This window comes from Tachysurus vachellii, chromosome 13, assembly GCF_030014155.1.
Source record: "Tachysurus vachellii isolate PV-2020 chromosome 13, HZAU_Pvac_v1, whole genome shotgun sequence".
Lineage (NCBI taxonomy): Eukaryota > Metazoa > Chordata > Actinopteri > Siluriformes > Bagridae > Tachysurus > Tachysurus vachellii.
In genome coordinates, this window is record NC_083472.1 from 7,786,939 (window position 1) to 7,807,500 (window position 20,562).

Below are 20,562 nucleotides of genomic sequence, written 5' to 3' on the forward strand. Positions count from 1 at the left end.
AGTGAGACTCTCCTACGACTGTGTGTGTGTGCATGAATGGCCAAATACTCACAGTGAGGTGAGGGAGCGCAGGCCACTGAAAGCGTCATCGGCGATGTCTGAAATCTGATTCTTGCTCAGGTCTCTGAAAAGCCGACAGGGGAACAGAGATGTTAAAACACATGCCTGTGGCTAAAAAAATATAGAGATGTTTTTCACCAAAAGCATTTTAAAACCCAAACGCTCTGAGCTTTTAACAGCACGTCACTCAAACATTTCCCTCGTCCCATTGTCGACTGCGTTTATTAGTAATAATATGCATTTATTAATAGCTGTGTTCACTCTTACTGTAGTTGCATGAAAATGACATATTCAAGAAGAAATTGATATAATATTAAAATGCAAAAGGACTGTATATTACCACAATGCTGAAATCTTGAATCTGACGGGTCATAGGGTTGATTAATTTTCTACAGCTGCAGTGACAATAGTAATTCATATCACATAATTATATGAATGCACTTGCTCTAATTCTTTATCGTTTCTATTCTAACACTGTATACAGGACAAACACAAAAAATTACTGAAAGGGGTCAGAGATTTAAAATGTTCTGAGTTAGAGCTGTACTTTTTGGTTTGGTTTGTGAAATTGGAAAGGTTTCATGTCAACATCATTTTTTTTTATTTCAAGAAAGATTAATATCTTTTAGCTGGTTATACAGGATCTAATTGTTTCACAGACATCATTAATAAATAAAAGGCAACTATTTATATATGTATATATAATACTATTTTATAGTAAAGTCATATTTTTAGATGATCAGAATATGTCTGTTTTTTATTAACAGACATCACTGCAGCAGCAGGACAACATGTGAGGCAGCAGGAACCTTGCTATCACATTTTACATTCATATTGTCACTTGAAGTGTAAACAGAGTTGGCAGGTCAATGCATTACCCTGACGCCTAAGAAAAAAAAAATGTGATCACAACCAAATTACAAACACAACAAAGCAACAACCTACTCAAGGTTATTGGAAATCGTGCAACCGTGCAACCGGCAAATAGTGCTGATGTGGCTAGGAAAAGGAATGACACATAAACAGTGTGTTTACAGCACTGCTATGCATAGGTTGCTGTAAATGCCCCTCTCGGGATCTGTCTCTCTGCAAAGGAGGCTAATACTCACATTCTTTTCAGCTTCTTATATGGAGAGAAAGCCCCAGGTGGAATGCTCTTAATCAGGTTTTGTTCCAGTCGGCTGCAAAAAGAAAAATAGGTTAAATGTGACTCTTAATTTACGCTTCAACAACAAAAGTTCTATGTATAGCGTTATATACGAAGCAGAGAGAGCGTGTACAGTGTTAGCAGGATGCAGATATGTGTGTTTAGGCCTGTGTGTGTTGTGTTATATTGTGTATGTTTGTTTTGATGTTTTGATGTATTTCCACAAAAAAAAAAAAAATGATGTGGAGCTCCTGCAAGTTGAAGGCAGAGACATTAGTCTGCATATGGTATCTTTTTTCATCACAAACTAATCCATCTTTGCCAGCATACAGATGCCTGTAGTCTTGGCTCATTTCTGTATGGATGAGCTCAGGCTGGCAGTTAAAGCTCCTACAGGTGAATTACTGAGTAAGGCATCGAGCCATTTGATGCAGATCGAAAGACTGGTGCAGATTGAGAGGAAATGGGTTTGAGTTTTCAATCTCCTCTGGCACGCTCCATGATTCAGTCCTGGCAGCTGCCACAGCAAACGGCTCGGTCAAAACGAACCCAAAGCACAGTGACGTTCAGCCTGTACATCATTCAATTAACGCTATTTGTTTCAGGCCAGGGGCACCGCTTGAGTAATGTATCTGGTTAGTGCAACCGTTTGTTACACAAAGGTCATACACTATTGGCAGAAAGTGCAGGACGAGGAACGGTACATATCAGGGCAATTACGCATCCGTACTTTGGTGCAAACAAGAGCCGTACGATCGATATGTATATCAAATACACATTCTGAGACATTGCAAAGCCGGTGGGAATACAATCAGCAACCCACCTACCCACACACCAAACCAAACACCCACCCACCTACACACACACACACACTGCCTTCTGTACTGTTGAATGTGTGTGTAACCATAAAGGCTGTCTGATTAAATGTACTATTTAAATAAAATTTAAATTAGTGACGTTCTCCTAAATGTTTACATATTCAAGAGCACAAACCTGCATTTGATAAATATTTAAGGTCACATTTAGTCGCATTAGTTTAATGCGAGTCATTTAAAATGTAATTCCAAAACCTTTTGGGAAAAAAGGCCTTGAATAAATGGACTTCTATTATGGTGCACTTGAAATAAATCAATCCTAATGTCATTTTCATATGGAAGTAATTAAGAGGGTCAAAAAAGTTCAAACATACTGAAGGCTATCGCTATATGTACGGTACACCATCATGAAGGAAGTGAGATATGTGTTCTAAAGCTTATCTGAACCATACAGTCATATACGATAACAGTTTTGAGGAGATATCTCAGAGCTAATGTCTGTGTGTGTGTGTCTGTGTGGAAGAGTTAAGTCCACTGCAGGGTGCCTGATTAGAACAGGGTCCAGGAGAGATCTCATTTGCCTGACTCCAGCTCTTTGGCTGCGTGTATAATTGTCCTGAACTTCGGAAGAAAATGTGAAGGACCCTGAGTCGGAGGAAGCCGCAGCTCCGGCAGAGTTCTGACGCTCCTGCTAATGAGGTTGTGAAGTGCAGCGCTAATGGTCTGCGCTACACGACAGGAGGAGATGAGAAGTGAACTTGGCTATTATCACAGTGACTTTATGTGTTTACTGCACTGGATATAGAGAGCCATGGAGAATAAAGAGAGAAAGAATGAGAGCAGAATGAGACAGTGTGAAAGTGATAAGAATAGACAAAAACAGATAAAGGCATAGAGAGAGAGAGAGATAAAAATAGACGGTGAGAGGTGAGCGGTGTGTGTCTGATTTGATGAGAGGGAAGACTCACATTTCTACGATGCCCTCTGGCAGATTGGCTGGGATTTCTGTAAGGCCTTTTCTCCTGCAGTCCACGATGTTGTTGTTGCAGGTGCAGCTGGCAGGACAGACGGACGCTTGGGGAGCACAAGACCTCGGTTCTGACTGAGCAGGGCCTGGAAACAAAATCGGCAGGAGAGAGAAGGATCTAATTTGCTGATAAAAACGCAAGAAAAATACAAGAAAAACGGAACATGGAGGTATCGTTTCAGAACGGAAATTGTGTAAATACCAAAGTCAATCTGCGTGACGCATGTGCAAACAGTTCACTATTGCGCTTAATACAGGAACATGATCACAACACACAGCCTCTGTTGCGTTATTGTCTTTCCTTGCTGGTTAATTATTCCCGTTTTGTCATTGGAGCATATTCCTCGGTTGATTAATGAGAAGGGGAAGGCAGAGGGGCTTAATTAACATACCCTGGATGGGAATATTTGCACCAATTAAACAATGAGGTCTATTAGAACATTGCATAGAACATTGTACGGAAACAAAGACATATTTGCTTATATTATACAGGCTAATGATGGCACATTATGCATCATTAGATGTACATTTCATGAGTGTGCAAGATAAGCAGTATTTTCAGACAATGGAAAGATTATTGACTAAACAACAGCTTTAATTTTTAACAAATGACGCACGTGTGTGTGTGTGTGTGTGTGTGTGTGTGTGTGTGTGTGTGTGTGTGTGTGTGTGTGTGTGTGTATGTCGCACCTGTACAAATGAATTCTCGTTTCTGCACATCAGGAACATTGAGACCTCTCATGTGGGTGGGGGACATGCACTGTGTGAAGGGGGCCAGGCCCCGCCTCTGCCGCAGCCAATCAGAGAGCCACGACAGGTGGCAGTCACAGTGTAAGTTATTGGAGTGCAGACGGCTAGCAATACATAGACAGACAGAGAGAAAAATGGAGAATTACAACTTTTTCCGTGTTTAATCACCACTTTTATTCGATCCAAACAGGACACAACAATGCACTTAAGTCTTTAGACGTAATGCACTAAAAGTCTTCAGATGTACAAAAGCAAAATAAAGAGAAATGGATGGGGAGAAGAAGGTGTAGAGTGATTAAGAGGAGAAAAGGGAGAAGAGGGAATAGAGCGAGGGAGTCGGAGTGAGACTTAAACAGAGAGTGAGACAAAATATAACTGAAATAAAAACAGTGACAGACATCAGTGTGAAACACCTCAGTAGAGATTCTTATTTTCTGGGGCCGTCTGCCTGGTAAATGAGCGATCACTGAGCAGTATGTAATAACTGGAATAGAGTTCGCTAATGCTGAACGGAGATACTGAGGGCTGCATTTTAATTTGCGCTGGAATGTCTTCACATCATTTTATTCACGAAGAAACAAATTCAGCCAAAGTAAATATGACACAGCACTATCAAACATCATTTGGAATGTAATTTAAGGAGATGACCCAAAACCAAAGCAAACAATTCAAAGTATTTCTGCTGGGTTAAGACATCAGCGAGGTCTGGCAATTTCCTTTACCACTCTACATATCAAAGATACACTTGCAGCATTACGTAATGCAGTGAGTCTTTTGTGATTCACAATATTTTTCACCATGACACAAGCTCATGAAAGAAATCGCTCCCTTTTGCCAAGAGTGCCATTTCATCAAGTTCTCCACCAATATGACGGTGCCCAATGCAACCAACTGTCTTAATATCTACCTCTATGGGCCATTACACACCACAGAAGGGGGCAAGAGCTGCAGAAAGAGTGGTGTCAGCAAATCAAAAGAGGATGGCTGTACCCTTGACAAAAGCCGGCAGATTGAATAATAAGCTAAAATCCTTCTTTGGAGGGGTCACAAATTTGCCCATTGAGGATAACAACAGGGAGAAGAGCCTTTCCCATTATAAATATTGTTTACTGCTTCCTGGTGTTGCGGATTAATTATGGATGAGTGGGATTACGGAGATGAACGGCATGAATGCCATGAGTGCATGAATCCCAGCTGTCCCAGGTATGTATGGGGTGTAGCCTGCACAAAAGAGCAGCTCAGTGCACCTAGCCTATTGACCGGCCTCCCCAGAAAATGACTACTCGTCTAGCTGCGGGAGTCTGCTTGCTCTTTTATTTGGCTGAGTTATTGAATGGTGAGCACCACAGGGTGATATCATTTGATCTAATTGAATGGTTGCTGCACTAACAGAGGGAGAAGGGAAAAGGAAAGGAGAGGACAAAATGGGTGGTATTAAGGATGAGAAGGTGTGGTTTCTACTATTTCATCAGAGACCCGGTGCCACCCCCCCAAAGCTACTAAAGGGAGCACAGTCTTCTCTAAACATTTGATTTAATAAGTTGTTTTTACAAGAAAACAAATTCAATACTGAGATTGTAGGGATATTAAGGGATGAAAATTCAATATGAGGGTACTGGGTAGCAGAGACGGCCTTGCTGCTGATAATTCAATACAGCCGAGGGAGCAGAGCGTCAGCAAATTCGATCCCCCACACGAGGGGGTGAGTCTGTCAGCCTTCTTGATGGATGGGAGCATGGCCAGACTTACTAGTTGAATGCAGAGGAGGCTGTTTAAGGCAGGACCACATGATGGCTTTGGAGCCATAGACCCTTGCAAAAATGCCCAGAGGAAGTGAAAACCAAGGCTTCCAGAGAGCTGCGGCAAGGTTCCAGTCGCCTACTGGCCCACACAAAGCCTTAGTCTTTAGGGGTTCAGGGGCTCAGACTGTCTGTGCCCCCCAAAACCTAGAGCACAACTAGTGGTTACCACTGACATCCTCCTCTCTTATTTATGTCTCTCCTGAACCCTTATTCTCCACCACATGCAAATCATAAAAAAGCTACCATGATCCCATTCAAATACACAGACATGGGCACAGATGGGATCCATCCAAGCATGGTTTGGTCACCACAGAATTATTTGCACCAATTGTGGGTTAAATCCGACAGCACAAAAGTGGTGTAGTGACATGGGTTTGTACCCGAGCCATGTTACCCGATGCAGTGAGCACAATGACGCCTGCACAAACAGACGTCTGAGAATTACCAAAGTCCCAGAGACAAGCTAGTGGTTCCCCACTGAGCGCCAAACCTCAGAGCTAAGAAGGAAGACTCTGGGATTTAATTTAAGTTTGTTTAAATATGTGTGTGTGTGGGTTTTTATAGGTATACCACAAAGATCTGCGTTATGTCTGTGATGCATTTTAGGAAGAAGCTAGTGGCAGAAATCTTACACAATAATCACTCTAAGCAAGTGATGATCAGTAGGTCACTGGTATAGTTCTAATCATTGGGCGTTCAAATCCTAGGACTATTACAGAGTCACTAAGGGGAGTTTTGAGGAGATTCAAATAGTTTGAGAAGCAGATCACCTGTGAAAAATTAGCCATGTGAAAATTAGACAACTGAATGGAAAACACAATGTTTTTACTGTTCACATTTATATTTACGACATATGGGAGATGCTCTTATCCAGAGTGACTTACAAAAGTGTTTTTCAAAGTCTTTATCAATGAATGTATAATACTGGTGTAATAGACCACGGACTAAGAATACCATCTGTCTAAAAATCTGTTGGGTGGTATTACAGCAAGAAGAGCAAAAAAAGTGTTTTAATAAAACAAGTGCTGGTTTAAGTATTTAAAGAATAGGTAGGTCTTCGCACTACGTTTGATGACTTCCAGGGACTGAGCTATTTGGACATATAGGGGAAGTTCATTCCACCACCTACTGTAGGTGCCAGAACAGCCTTCCTTGTACCCTAGGAGATGGTGGGAGCAGTTGAGCAGTGCTGGAGAATCTGAGGGAGCGTGGTGCACTGCGGGGAGCAATAAGTGCTTTGAGGTTAGAGGGCATTGGTCTGTTTTTAGCTTTGTAGGCAAGCATCAGTGTTTTAAATCTAGTGTAGATAACCACCAGAAGCCATTGTAGGGAGCACATTACAGCTGAATCACCTAAAAATGTACTAACCAGTTGAATTTTCCTGCCACTGCCAGCAAGTAGTTCCTGACCACACAGCTTATAATAATTCTAATAATTACAACCACCCTTACTCTTCTTAAATTTGAAATGGTACAAAGCCTTGTTTTCCTGTCTTTTACTTGTTTTCCTATCTCAGATCTGGATGATCAAATTCAATCGCATTTTTCAAAACACTAAACTGCAAGCTGGGGAAAAAAAAATCAATAACGCACAAGCACACAAGAATAAATGTGAATGTAAATATACTGCAATACTCACAGTGTCCGCAGCTTGGGCATGTGGTTGAAGCTGGACAGCGGAATGAGGGTGATGTTGTTGTTGTTGAGAGTGCTAGAAAGCAAAAAAGAGATCAAAGGTCAGACATCTGTATTGATCTGGTGTAGCCTGGATAGAGAACACACAGTTTGAGTTGGAAAGAAAGAGGTGAGGTTGTTGAAAATAAAGACTAGCAAAGATATCAAGACTGATCTCTATGATGTCTATATTAGGATTAGAAGAGTTCTGGGTGGCTTAAATATGATGACATTATCTAAAAAAATTTTTATCCTCATCCTAATTTGGAGTAATCCCTCGCTCCGCTGGTGTGTGACGCCAACACTGTGTGTGCTAGTTGTTCCCAGCACTGTCATGGAGCACATAATGCATGATCGGTGTGTGTCCATGGCAGCATGTAATCGGCTTTAAAATGAGATCATCAGCGGCGTGTGCAGCTGTAAACATGGCCTGCAGGCTTCTGTGCTTCCTGCCAGAGCAGCAGCCCTCCTTATTAGCCTTAGTTAGCTGCCTTAATCTTGTACTCGAGCCATCCCACAGTCACCGGGGCCCAAACCCACCCTGTACAGAAAGACACGGTGAGGTCTGGGTCTTCTCAACTGCTGCTCAAATTATTCCTGCTGAAAATGCTGAATGCTGCAGCTTCTCAGTCAGGGTTTGGGGGTTGGTCTAAGGGTCATTGGGGGGAAATGATTCCAGGGTTTTACAGTCCGGGTCTGTTAAAGGCAGCACTGTGGCACAGAGCTGCGCTGGGGTGACGCCAGCGATGCGTGCTAGTGGAGCTGCTAAGTTTGAGCTTTGCACTCGTAAGCAGCTAATTCGACCTAAACCTTCCGTTAAAATGAGAAGGATAGATGGATATGACCACAGGATAATATGTTTCTGTGTTTTCTGACATTGGACTCGTAATTCCGACAGTGGAAAATCCCCTTCCCCATCAACAGCATGGCTTTAAGAACGAACTGCTGCGAACAAAAAGAGAGAGAGATCTCTCCAAAACAAAACATTCCTGTGGAATTTTAATGTCAATCTTGACATTTATTTTGGCATCGCTCAGTAGGGGAACACTTTATTAAGACAGAGAAAAAGACAGAAAAAAGCTTCTAAATGGCATGGAAAATTATTGTTATTCCACAAAAAAATATTACGCACAGGGAGGGGGAATCACCCTTTGTGAGAAGTTGACCAAAACCTCTCTCTCCTCCTAAAGAGAGGAACGTAATCTTATTTTCAAGGCCTCTAAAGCTTGAAGCCAGCACTCAGCTCCCGGTATGAGAGCAGTGGAAGATCTGGCCTGAGAGAGCAACGCCCTGCTAAAACCTTCAATACTTAACCATAGCAGTGGAAAAAATGCGCAGGAAGGACACTCGTGATCGCTGGCTCGAGTTCTTCCAGAGGTGAGTAATAAAAAAAGAAAAAAAGAAAAAGGTTTTTGTGGCTTTGGCTAGGATACAGTTTAAGCACCAAGAGATGAATGCAGCCAGAAAGCAGTATGGGAAGAAAACAATCCAAACCCATCCAAGTGTACCTAACAGCTAACTCATCTATATTTCAACTGGCCAGGTCCCAGCTATAATAAGGCATCATAAAAATAATCTATATTAATTTTATATAGCCAGAGTTAGAGAAGATTAACTCTTGACTCTTTGAGGCATAATGAGACTGATAACCCCTTGAGTCTAAGCAGCAATTACGTATATGTTAGAAGATGCAGCGGCTTTAAGAGACACAGAGGTCTTGTGCAAACTTTGGGAAATGAACACAAATCACACGGCATGTTTTTTTTTTAATCGTTATTCTGTGTAATAAATATGAGTGACAAAGTAATTTCTGTGTCCCCATTGGCTTATCATGTATCTCTTTTTTCTTTTTCTTGTGACCAGGAATGAGTACATGATGTCTCCTGAGATTGTGTATTTGAGCTGAAACGGAATAAAATCAATAGTGTCTCCTGACTAATAACATGCTGCAAAGCTCAACAATGTAACTTTATGATTTGATTTAAAGCGCTATTGACATGGCACTCAATGGGATCGAGTAGCTATTAGCCTCTCAATTCCGTAGCTTTCCAATGACACTGGGAATGTCTCGATGGGACACCTTTTCTTTCTCAGCTCATTTTTTCCCCCATCTTCTCAGCTATGTCAAGAAAGCTTTCCCACAGTCCCAGAAAGGCTGACGCTGAGGTCTCGAGTGCTCTTTGTGTTTCGCCAGTCCCTCATTAGAGAGGAGCTTGGAGAGGACCCTGGGTAAGTCCCTCTTGAAGGAAAGTGAAATAAGAGAGGGGCTGTTGTGTGAAGGATGGAGGGTTAAATAGGGGCTTGTAAAAGACAGTAGAGAGGAGAGAGCGAGACAGTGAGTGAGAGAGAGAGAGAGAGAGAGAGAGAGAGAGAGAGAGAGAGAGAGAGAGAGAGAGAGAGAGAATGACAGCGCTATCTGTTTAACTGTTGCTCACACAGTTGGAAAAACCAGAGGCTCATCAGTAGTGTTCTGCTCATCTTTTCTATGATTGTATCTGAAACCTGGTTAACTTTGCCTCTCTGTACCTTGTTCATGATGTCTGGAGGTGAAGGTAAAGTTTCTCAGGCGATTACTGTACCTTCCTCTTCATGTTTGATGGTAAAACCTGAGAGGTGAGATGACATTTACAGAAGTGGTGCTCCTAAAGAGTATGTTCCTATGTTCACATTCACACCAGCAAATAACAAAATGACCAGTTATTTGTTTTCTAGAAAAAACCAAGGACAAGCTCATCAACGAAACAACTGTGCGACATGCGTCATCTGTTTGATCCGATATTTTTCCAGATCCCCAATCACAACTGCATTTAGATCCTGTTTACCGTCCCTTTAACTATATCCTTTTAAACTGATTTTTCATCTTATCATGTCATCTACAATATTTCAGTGAATTTCTACTGAGACATAACATTAAATTACATTTACTAATCTGCCAACACTTACATTACACTAAAAAATTATATTACACAAAATTATCCAATTTTCATCATTACAAACAAGCAAAACTTTTCACAAGTCTAAATAAATTCATGCCGGAATGGAAATGTTATAATAAATCTTAATAAAATCTTAAAGAATAAAACAAAAAATAATAATGTCCCGTGCACATGTTTTGTGTTTAGGTTTTGGATAATTAGAGAAGAAATAATTATACAAGATTGGAATTTCCTAAATAAAAACAGTTTGGATTTTTATTACAAATTAAGATTGTAATAAATAAATAAATAAATAAATGAATGAATAAAAATAAAAAACAAAAAATGTAAAAATAAAACAATAAAAAATCCACACTGTTGCCTAGCAAGGAAGAACAGATGAGGAACCCGGAGCAGATCTTAGTAGTAGTCCAGAGAGATACCGCTCTAGTCCTTGATGAGGCCTTCACTTCTTAAATACGAACAGATTACAGTAAATCTAAGCTCTTCCCTCTTTTTTCCCTCCTCCTGCTCTCACCAGAGGTTCGGGAGCAATTGATTAATTGTGCTTGCAGGTACGACTATTGAGACGCTCCGTTTCATGGCTCACTTCCTGAACCAGGCTTTTGCGTAGACTGAACAGAGATAAAGCAACAGGGCCGTGCGTAGTGGCAAGGCAATTTCCTGCACAGGAAAGTGCAGTTTGGAAGCTAATGACAGCTCCCCTCCTCCTCCACTCTACTAATCCGTACCCTCATTTAGCCACAGCCCGACTCTCGCCACTCGCCTGCCTGTTGTCTTTCACATAAAGCCTTGTATTGACTAAAAGGCAACCTTTCAATCAGACATGGCAGGACTAAGTCTCATTTCTCTTAGGGGAGGGAGAAGGAAATCAAGGATTCATGGAATATCTGATTGTCTGATCTCCCCCCCCCCCCTTTTTTTTTAAACCAAAGTGTAGCCATCACTCTGTAACTATCACCAGAGAGGGCATTACGTAGAGCAGAACATGACCGATGTTTTTTTTTTACATAGGTTCTAAGAGTAGATATGTTTTGGATAAAAAGGGGTTTGGACTTGAAAAAGCGCAAAGATCACTTCTCTGGGACCTTGTATTCAAAAGGTCACAGTTTTTTGGTAAGCAGAAAATAACCCAAACCCCATAACCCCAGCTAATCCGTCTGCTGTAAAAGGTGTTTTATTTATTTTCATTCATGTGACTCTCCGTGCTTAAATCGTGGGGAACATTTCTTTTCTTGCGTCATACATTCAGACTTCAATTAAACACACTCATTTTCCACCAGAACTGGACAGAAATGTAAAAAAACTCAGTTTCCCAGTTTACCTCAAATCCTGTTCCTCAAAATTATATCCAGTGACTTTTTAAAATGAAGTTAAAATATTGCAAATCACAATTTTATCCAAAATTTAATCAAAATTTTTTTTGTATAATAATTACTTTATTAGTCTGTCCATTTGAACTAAATGCATTTAATACAAACCTTAACAGCTCAAGCAGCATAGTCCAAGTAGCCTATAAATAAGATCCACTTGGATGTAATGCGTTCTATCAGTGTAAATTTAGGGAATAAAAAACTGTATTGGAGCGAGTGCTTTGAGTCTTTTGCTTGGGACGGACAGCAGATCCCCGCGCTTGCTATAATATGGAATGCTAATGGACTGTGCGTGAAAGCGCTTCTCTTTAACTATAGTCACACTGCACCCATGGCTCTGAGCATCTCTGCTTAATTAAAACAAGAGGAATGTCTTACTTAAATGGTACATGCTATAGAAGGAGGCCGCTCGCGCCGTAGAGACGCAGACGGCCATGATAACCTCATCCTGGTTTCAGCAAGTAGGTCTGTGCCAAGTTGTCAAAAAATGCGATGCACGCACCTTGACAAATGACAGCATTTGGCAGAACAGGGAGGTTCGCTGTAATGTGAAAATTTGGTGCCTCTTGTCAATGCATGGCACGAAGGAAGGTCACCTTTGGCATATGGCACGGAAATGTCTCTGCACTTTCGTCCTCATAAAAAAATGACACGACCACAGCAAAAAAATTCACATGATTTGACATTTGATTCGAGGCTAGCCTTTTTTTGCCTGTACAAAAGTGGCTATAAAATATGCAGATGTCCCAGTGCTCTGCAGAGTGCTGCCTGTGTGTTTGTGTGTCTGTGTGTGTGTGTGTGTGGATGCATGGGTGGGTTTGCAAACGCAAATCTGAAACCTGAGGGCACTTTTCCAAGTACCCACCACATCAAAAATTGGTTTCTGCCATTTTTATTGCAGAGTAAACCTTTAAATCCCAGTTTAACATCTTGAACGTATTATACAATGTACACAGAAGTACAGTCTGACAATCACACTACAGTATGGATATTACAATCTCATACAATAACAGAACTAGAAATAAAATATACCTCCTCGGTTTCAGTTTCAAAATAAATCAATCTCATACACGAGTGCTTGATCCCGCTTTGCTTTCAGTGTCAAGCCCGTCCTTCTGCAAACACGCCTGATTGACCAGATATAAATATTTTCAATGGAAGTCTATGATTTCAGTGTTAAATGCCTGTTATTGTTTGAAAAGCAAACTCATGGAAGATATTGCAGTGCTCTTGGCCTACGCATTGGCTTGGGGATTTTTCACATTATTAAACCTTTTTTTGGCTTTTTAAAGAGCCATGTTAATTGGTTTTGACAAACAAAAAGATCATTTACTATCATAAATGAAGCCCCACTTTAAAACAATGAGTGTTTTTCCAAACCATGACCTTGGTAATGTGATTTATTTCACACTGTATGACTGCTTGTTGCAAGAGCTGCAGATGATTAAGTGTTTTTTTTATTTTTTTTTAAGTTTTTTTTTTATTTTTTTTTTTTGCAGTGAAAAGTTTCACACAGAGAGAACACGCCGGTCATTTAGAAACACTGTAGGAATGCTGAATTTTCAATGTCTCCACAATCTATCAAATCCATTCAAAATTTGGTGTAATGGAAAAGATATGAAATGGATGATGAAATATTCCTGTCTTAAAGATATCATTAGCTGAAAACGCGAACGTCAGCATAATGTGTAATTCAGGGTGATCAGGGGTCCGTTACACAGGTTGCAGCTCTCAGAAGCACCCTCCCTGCAGATGAACTATTTTACTCATTAGTGTGCTGGCCGCAGCACTTTATCCAGCTCATTGAGATGCAAGGCATGCCCTGTCAGGGGGGAGGGAGCCTGAGATAGCTTTGAAGTCATTAGTTCAATCATTAGCACAGTTATGTTAAATAGAAATTACAATTCATCATCAGAAAGGGCCAATCATTTATTTTGCGAGCCTTGGCAAGCATTAAATCACACGTAAGCAGTGGGTACGAGAGGCCTGGGATTTGACACGTAGCGCTCTTACTAGATCAGGACGCTAATCAGGACAGCTTAGCATCCATAAATGGTGTTTTATCTATAGACATGTGGACGTTTTCAGCCGTTTTCATGTGTATGAAATACCTGGATTAAGCTGTGGCGTTAAATTCAGAAACATTCTAATTATGGTTGTGAAGAGTTGAAAAGTTTGGCCTTTTGGGTTTTAGCTATCAAAGGAAATGCTTTGAAAATCTGACATGACCCAATAGATCTAGGTTATTTCTTTGATGCGTTTTTATCCTCACCAATCTTTTATCTTTGTACCTCTACACAAGTGAAAATAAAAAAAACCTCTGAGAAAAAAGAAGTATTAAGTGTTTTCTGAAAGCTCATTGTTATTTAGAATGATTTAGCATATCACTTTCCAGTGTCACCGAGAAGACGCTGGCTCCTCTCGAGGTTTCTTCTTCCTCATGTCAGCTCAGGAAGTGTTTCCTTTCCTTTCCTGTCTTTTCCACTGTCACTTCTGGCTTCCTCATTAGAGATCTACACCTACATCTATAAATCTGCTGCCTGACACTGTTAAAAAGTGCTGTACAAATAAATATGAATTTTAACCTTTTTTCTCTTTCAGAATCTCTCCATTTTATAGTATATATCCGTATCTCTATCTATCTATCTATCTATCTATCTATCTATCTATCTATCTATCTATCTATCTATCTATCTATCTATCTACCTATCTATCTACATCTATAAATATAAATATAATAAAAAAAAAAATATGTGTGTGTGTGTGTGTGTGTGTGTGAGAGAGAGAGAGAGAGAGAGAGAGAGATTATTAGATCTCTGTAATCATATTAATGACAGATTAATCACAGATTATCCTAAAAGCGATGGACGATGCTCAACATTATAGCAATTACATGCTCTTAGCCTGTTATCTATTTTGGTCAAGACTAGCCTTTAATATTCCATCTAATAAGCCATCTAACATCATTCTATCTTTAGAGAGGGTTAGCCTTAGCCTTGTCACAGCACAGTCATGGCACAGGGAAGAGAAAGGACTAATTAAGCTTTCTCTGAGAAGCACTACTACATTAATTCAGGAAATAAAAACAAATGAGGTTCACAGACACCTTTATTACCATCACTATACTCAGAGGAGCGTCCCTAACACTCCCCAACACTCCCTAACACTCCCCAACACTCCCTAACACTCCCAAACACTCCCTAACACTCCCTAACCATCCAATCTGCCATTGTGTGCAACCAAACTATAACACTGATATTCATTTTTTTGCCCAGCTAAATGAAATCCTGCCCAAAAGGACATATAGGGTTTAAATTAATGATTACAATGCACCGAGTTAGCACATCATGATTGGTTAACTGATACATTACACCGCTGCCGACGACCACATGGATGGATGGTTCAATCAGCAGTGAGCAGTGCATATTCATATTTCCCTGTTCTTCATGGCTGGGCATTTGTTAATGGGCTTTGGTGGAATCTGAGGATATTCTGTATTATTAATGAAAATTGATTCCTGACTCCCTCGCACAGTTTCACTCATGTTTTTTCTTTCCTCTTCTTTTTCTTCCAGCATGGTCATCCTGTTTTATGCTTTGCCCAAAGAAAATATACGGTCTAATTCCTGAGTGGTTCATCTTTTTTCTCTCTGCTTTACCTCGCTGTCTATCTTTCTCGCCTCCATTCTGCCTCTACTGCTTCGGTCTCTCCCAATTTTTTAGCTCCTCAATAATGTCTCAGAAACTTCGGCCTGCCTAACGGTGATGAAGTGCTTGTGCAGTGGTCTACTCTGGATAAATGGACGGTGAGGCCTGCCCCCCCTCCTCCCCTCTTCCTCTTCCCCTCAGCTCGTTTGGAGGATGAGGCTGGCACTTAGCGCTCTGCCACTGGCCTGATGGATGGGGCTGCGGTGGTGCTCAGCGCCTCCTGCTCTTCCCTTTTTCTCATATCCTGTGGATTTGAACGTGCTATCTTCAGTATCACCGCAGTTTCTGCCTCCTAAGCTGAATTATGTTGCGGCACTGTGTAGGAATTTACTAAAGAACCCGAATCATCTTTAAGCTTAGTGGGACATGTGGGTTAGAAAGGTAAAAGTGATCAAATTGTCAGTGCAATATGAAAAGAGAACGGCGCAACAGGAAAGAACACCGATCTTCCTCTAAACTGATCCTGAGGATTTTAAGTGAATGGAAAGTAGGATTCAGAGCATAAAGTGTAAACGTCTTGACGGTACACAGACATGTAGATGGATGAATACAGAACTAAATATTCTGCATATTTGGGAACAACATGGAAAAGTCAATAGGGACACAACATCCTTAGTGAAAGCGACAGTGTGATACGACAATGCAGCATGGGATGACAAACGAGCAACTTTCACTGTCGCACAGTCATTACGCCAACACGCACACACACAAGCAGTGGCAACAGATTGGACGAAGTGACACCATTACTGCTTCTGCGCCGCAGGTGCGCTGCACTTTCACGTGCAAGTCACTTTGTCCTTTGAGGACAGTCAAGACAAAAAAAAAAACAGCAATATATAACAATACACAAACAAATACAGAAAAGCAACAGGAAGGAATGATGAAGTAAGAGGATGTGTGTGTGTGAGAGAGAGAGAGAGAGAGAGAGAGAGAGAGAGAGAGAGAGAGAGAGAGAGAGAGAGAGAGAATGGAAACGAGACTCACAGTATCTCCAGATCGCGCAGGGCTCGGAAGGCTCCATCTTCAATGCAGCTGATGTGGTTGCTGTCCAGTTGCCTGCAGATGAGAGACAGGAGTCAGCAGTGGGTCTGCAGACAAGTGGGTGGGGGCTGAGGGAGGGGCACGGAGGAAGAGAGGGAGAGGAGGGTGGAGGAAAAGGGGGAGGAGTTGGGGGGGTGCAGGATGGAGCCAGACACTCCAGCACACACACTAGACACGCACACAGCTCTCACTTCCACAGTCCTCCCTGCAGTCAGGGACAAGGACCAAATGACTAGAAGTGGCCTGGCTGGCTGCAGCCCATCATATCTCCTCCCCTCCCTCCTTTCTTTCTCTCTCTCTCTTACTCTCTTTCTTACCCTCTCTCTCTCTGCCTCACCATCCCACTATTTATTCTGCTATACAACAATACAGGGAAACAAGGTGAAAGATATTAAAAGAAAAGTAGTAATGTGCACATGCAAGAGAGAGAGAGAGAGAGAGAGAGAGAGAGAGAGAGAGAGAGAGAGAGAGAGAGAGAGAGAGAGAGAGAGAGAGAGAGAGAGAGAATAAAAGTAGAGAGAAAGAGAAGCCGGTGAGACATAAGGAGAGGGAACAGGAGGCTGGCTATAGTGCACGGCCCACCCCGTCTGTCAACTCTGTAATATTAATTGCATTTTCTCTCCCTCTTTCCCTCCTCCTTCTTTCTCTCAATTCATCCATCCGCTCCCCCTCTTCTTGGTTTCTTTTTTTTAAGTCAGAAAAGGGAGTAATTTCATTACATTAGAGCACCCAATCCATTACAAGCTTTTACCAGCTCTGCCACTGAAACAATTTCATTAAAGAAATGGTTTGGCAAATCAGACTGGGTCACCATGTTCAACTCCCAGACACACGCACACACACTACCCATTCTTCTTCGTTCTCTTGTCTTTTACGTTAATTTGCAAACCCCCTCCATTTTTTTCTGATCACTCAGACCTCCATTCAAAACAGGAGGAGATGGATGTAGGTTACTACAAGAAAAAATGCTGCTGTTGAGTCATTTGTTCAAGTCAAAGGCATCAGTGACATCTGACCTTCTACAGACCTGCTGCTTTTGCCTCTTTAGAGAAAAAGGGGCAATAAAACTGCCACCCGTTCTTGCTTTTATTCTTCCTTCTCTGAAAAGATGTCCATCTGTCTCTCCGAGACAAGAAGGAAGCAAATGACATGGCCTACTACGAGCACATTATCTATCATTGTGGAAATAAAATAAGTGACAGAAGCTGAATTAAAAATGGCAGCCTGCTACATTCACCCCAGACTGATGCTTTTAGGGAAAGTTTACGCACTTGTGCCAAATGAGTGTCTGAAAGCACACTTGGCTTAGAGCATCCATCTTCTGTGACCGATTTCCAGAGCCGAAGCCGGTCTTGGGAATACTGTCTAAGAAGCGGAAACACAGCTGCACAGGACGCCAGCACTCCACGGTGCTTTAGAGGTCTTTAAGATCTACAATATTGAATTTTATCCTTTACTAGTTTCAAATGCACCTCAAGTAAATAACAACTCTATTTGTTTAGATCCCTTTTTAAGGAAGTTATTGATAAAATTCAATATTTTAGATCTTAAAGACCTCTGAAGCACTGTGAAGTGTTGGTGTCCCGTACAGCTGTGTTTCTGCTTCTTAGCCGGTGTTCCCAAGACCGGCTTCGGCTCTGGAAATTGGAAGTGATCAACTTTTTTAAGGAAGTGATCAAAAATATGGACTGATTAAAGTTTCTTCCTCAAATGTGACACAGACATACAGACTTTTAATAGCATTTGTGATACTAAATTATGCTGGAGATATGCTATGTTTAAACAGATAGATTGTAAATAACCATAATCTGATATCGAAGTACATCGTGATTTCACCTAGACAGGAATTCATTTCTGGTGGAATGTTTTTTTTGTTCACACAAGTCAAAGTTAAAATGATAAAAATGATAAATACATAATTTGTACTAGTTAGATACATTATAAAGTAAGATTTACATTTCTATTATGTATAATGATTTTATTATGTATAATAATAAAATTAAAAAACTATAGGTCGTGTAAACTTTTGCACTTTAATGGAAACGTAATTCTGCACACACAGTGTTCTTGGGATACTTAAAACTGTAAATGACAATGAATGAGTGAATAGATGATTGAATGTGATGGATTTGTCGATACAAGACGCTTAAATATATTTGACTTAGATGACAGGGAGAAGATTGGATGTATTTTTAAATTTTATAAAGATATTTGCATTTTTGTTGCTTCCTTCAGCTGGGTTCCTACAGTTTTTTTTGTCCAAATTGTTCTTTATCCAATTTTTTGGCATCAATAATTAAAATGATAGCGGATCACGCATGAAAATAAATCTAACAAACCATTGAAAATACTCAGATTAAATCAGCATAAATAGAAATGTTAAAATCAGACATACAAAAAAAATGTAATCTGAGCCGCCTGTCCGAACTTAGATGTAGGTTTGTATTACAGTGTAAAACTATAATACACGTCCATTAGAAGATCATATAGTTTTATCATCTTTTCTTGGATCCTGGAACCTTTACAAGAATAATTCCAGACTCTTTAACACAGTCAGCAGTGATGGCCAAGTTATACATGCTTCACTGCATGGCGTGTGCATATGTGTGCGCATGTATGGTGTCTGTACATCTGTCCGCATCTGAGGTGGACCATGGTGGGGAATGGAAGTCCCAAATTTAATTTCCTTCAATCTAATTACATTGGCCTTTAATCATTGCAGGCATGGGCCGTATTGGCAGTTTGATGCTCCTGCGCTGCCAGTGGCCCATCTGGAGAGGGTCAGAGGAGGGAGGGAAGGAAGAGGAAAAAAGGAAGCAGTTCCCCCATCATCAATCTGTCAGAAACAACCTGCTGCTAACCAGCACATGCTGGAACTGGTAAGTGTAATCTGACCTGTAATTTGATCATCATCTGGATCTGGTACAAGCAAAGACCTCCGGCTTTTCATCCTCAGAAAAAGCTACTTTTGCTAACCCATGTTTTGGAACATTAATAAAGGAAAAGCCTGTCATTGTGTCAGTGTCAAAAAAGTTGTTACATGTTGTGGTGGCTGAATTCTGGTAAACTCAGCCAAAAATTGACACGCTAAATTACCCTAAAATGTGACTGAATGTCAGAATGGTGCCCTATGATGAACTGGCATATCATCCTGGGTGAATTCTGGTGTTGTGTGCCCAGTGTTCCTGGGACAGACCCCAGATCCGCCACAACAAATAAAGTTCAACTAACACACGTCTAAATCCTTAACTAACTACAGATTTCTTCTAGGCTATAAGTCAAATAAAGCCTCAACGTATATTGCAGCTTCCATTCATATCATTCTGCTTTGTGTTGTTATATGGTGTGGTGTTATATCCACACACAGTATGGTTTCTCCACAAACACTAAGTGAAGCTGCTGGCATGGTTATGAAGATGAAATCAAAGACATGCTGACCAGTGCAGGAACAGAAAATATCCCTGTAAGCAGTTCAACTATAATATCAAGCGTCATTTCATTTCATCTTAATGTACACTATGTCTATTTTAATCCATCTGAAGATAGATTTCTTGTCAGTTGTTTGGAACGAGGACAAATGACTCAACGTTATTGTGTGGACACAAACAAATCAACCTTAAATTAATAGGAACCTGAAGAACAAAACGAAACATACAAACAAACAAATGTGGACTGCTAGTTAGTATCTTCTAATGCATATGAATGAGTGCCATTGCTGAAGATATGCAATTAAAAGTCTGATTTAATTTGCCTTGCTAACTAAATGTATGATCCATTTTAGAGGAATCCAAGCACACAGCAAAAAAAGAACTTTGTTAACCATGTGAGATGAAACGCGAGTTGTGTCTATGAGACAACATACATAAATATTGTTAATGCTCATTTATCCATTCAGGTTCAGCAACCAAAACTCAGAGATGCAAAACACTGCAGAGATCTAAAAGCAACTCAGGAACTTTTTTTTGACTTTTCAGACACCCTGGAGCTGATAGGCAGCTATACTATATCCTGCTACTACCACTACTACTTTATATATTTGATTAAAATATATTTTTGTTATGCTTTTTATTCTATATATGTGGGACAGATCTCTAGATTCTCTAGCTAACAACTAAATAATGCTTGGAGCAACACCTATTTAACCTACACACATATACTATATGTATACATATGTACATATAGTAAAAAAAAAAATTATATATATATATATATATATATATATATATATATA

The 20,562-nt window shown here is 40.5% G+C and overlaps 1 protein-coding gene across 1 annotated transcript in view; it reads right to left on the minus strand.

Annotated features, from left to right (window-relative positions):
- Nucleotides 1-20,562, minus strand: part of slit3 (slit homolog 3 (Drosophila)) — a 167,390-nt gene that overhangs the window by 52,013 nt on the left and 94,815 nt on the right. The window contains exons 6-11 of the mRNA XM_060884926.1: nucleotides 16,275-16,346; nucleotides 7,240-7,311; nucleotides 3,740-3,903; nucleotides 2,991-3,135; nucleotides 1,170-1,241; nucleotides 53-124 (exon numbers count right to left, since the gene is read on the minus strand). Of these exons, the coding sequence (XP_060740909.1) occupies nucleotides 53-124; nucleotides 1,170-1,241; nucleotides 2,991-3,135; nucleotides 3,740-3,903; nucleotides 7,240-7,311; nucleotides 16,275-16,346 (597 nt within the window). The remainder of the gene's footprint in view (nucleotides 1-52; nucleotides 125-1,169; nucleotides 1,242-2,990; nucleotides 3,136-3,739; nucleotides 3,904-7,239; nucleotides 7,312-16,274; nucleotides 16,347-20,562) is intronic.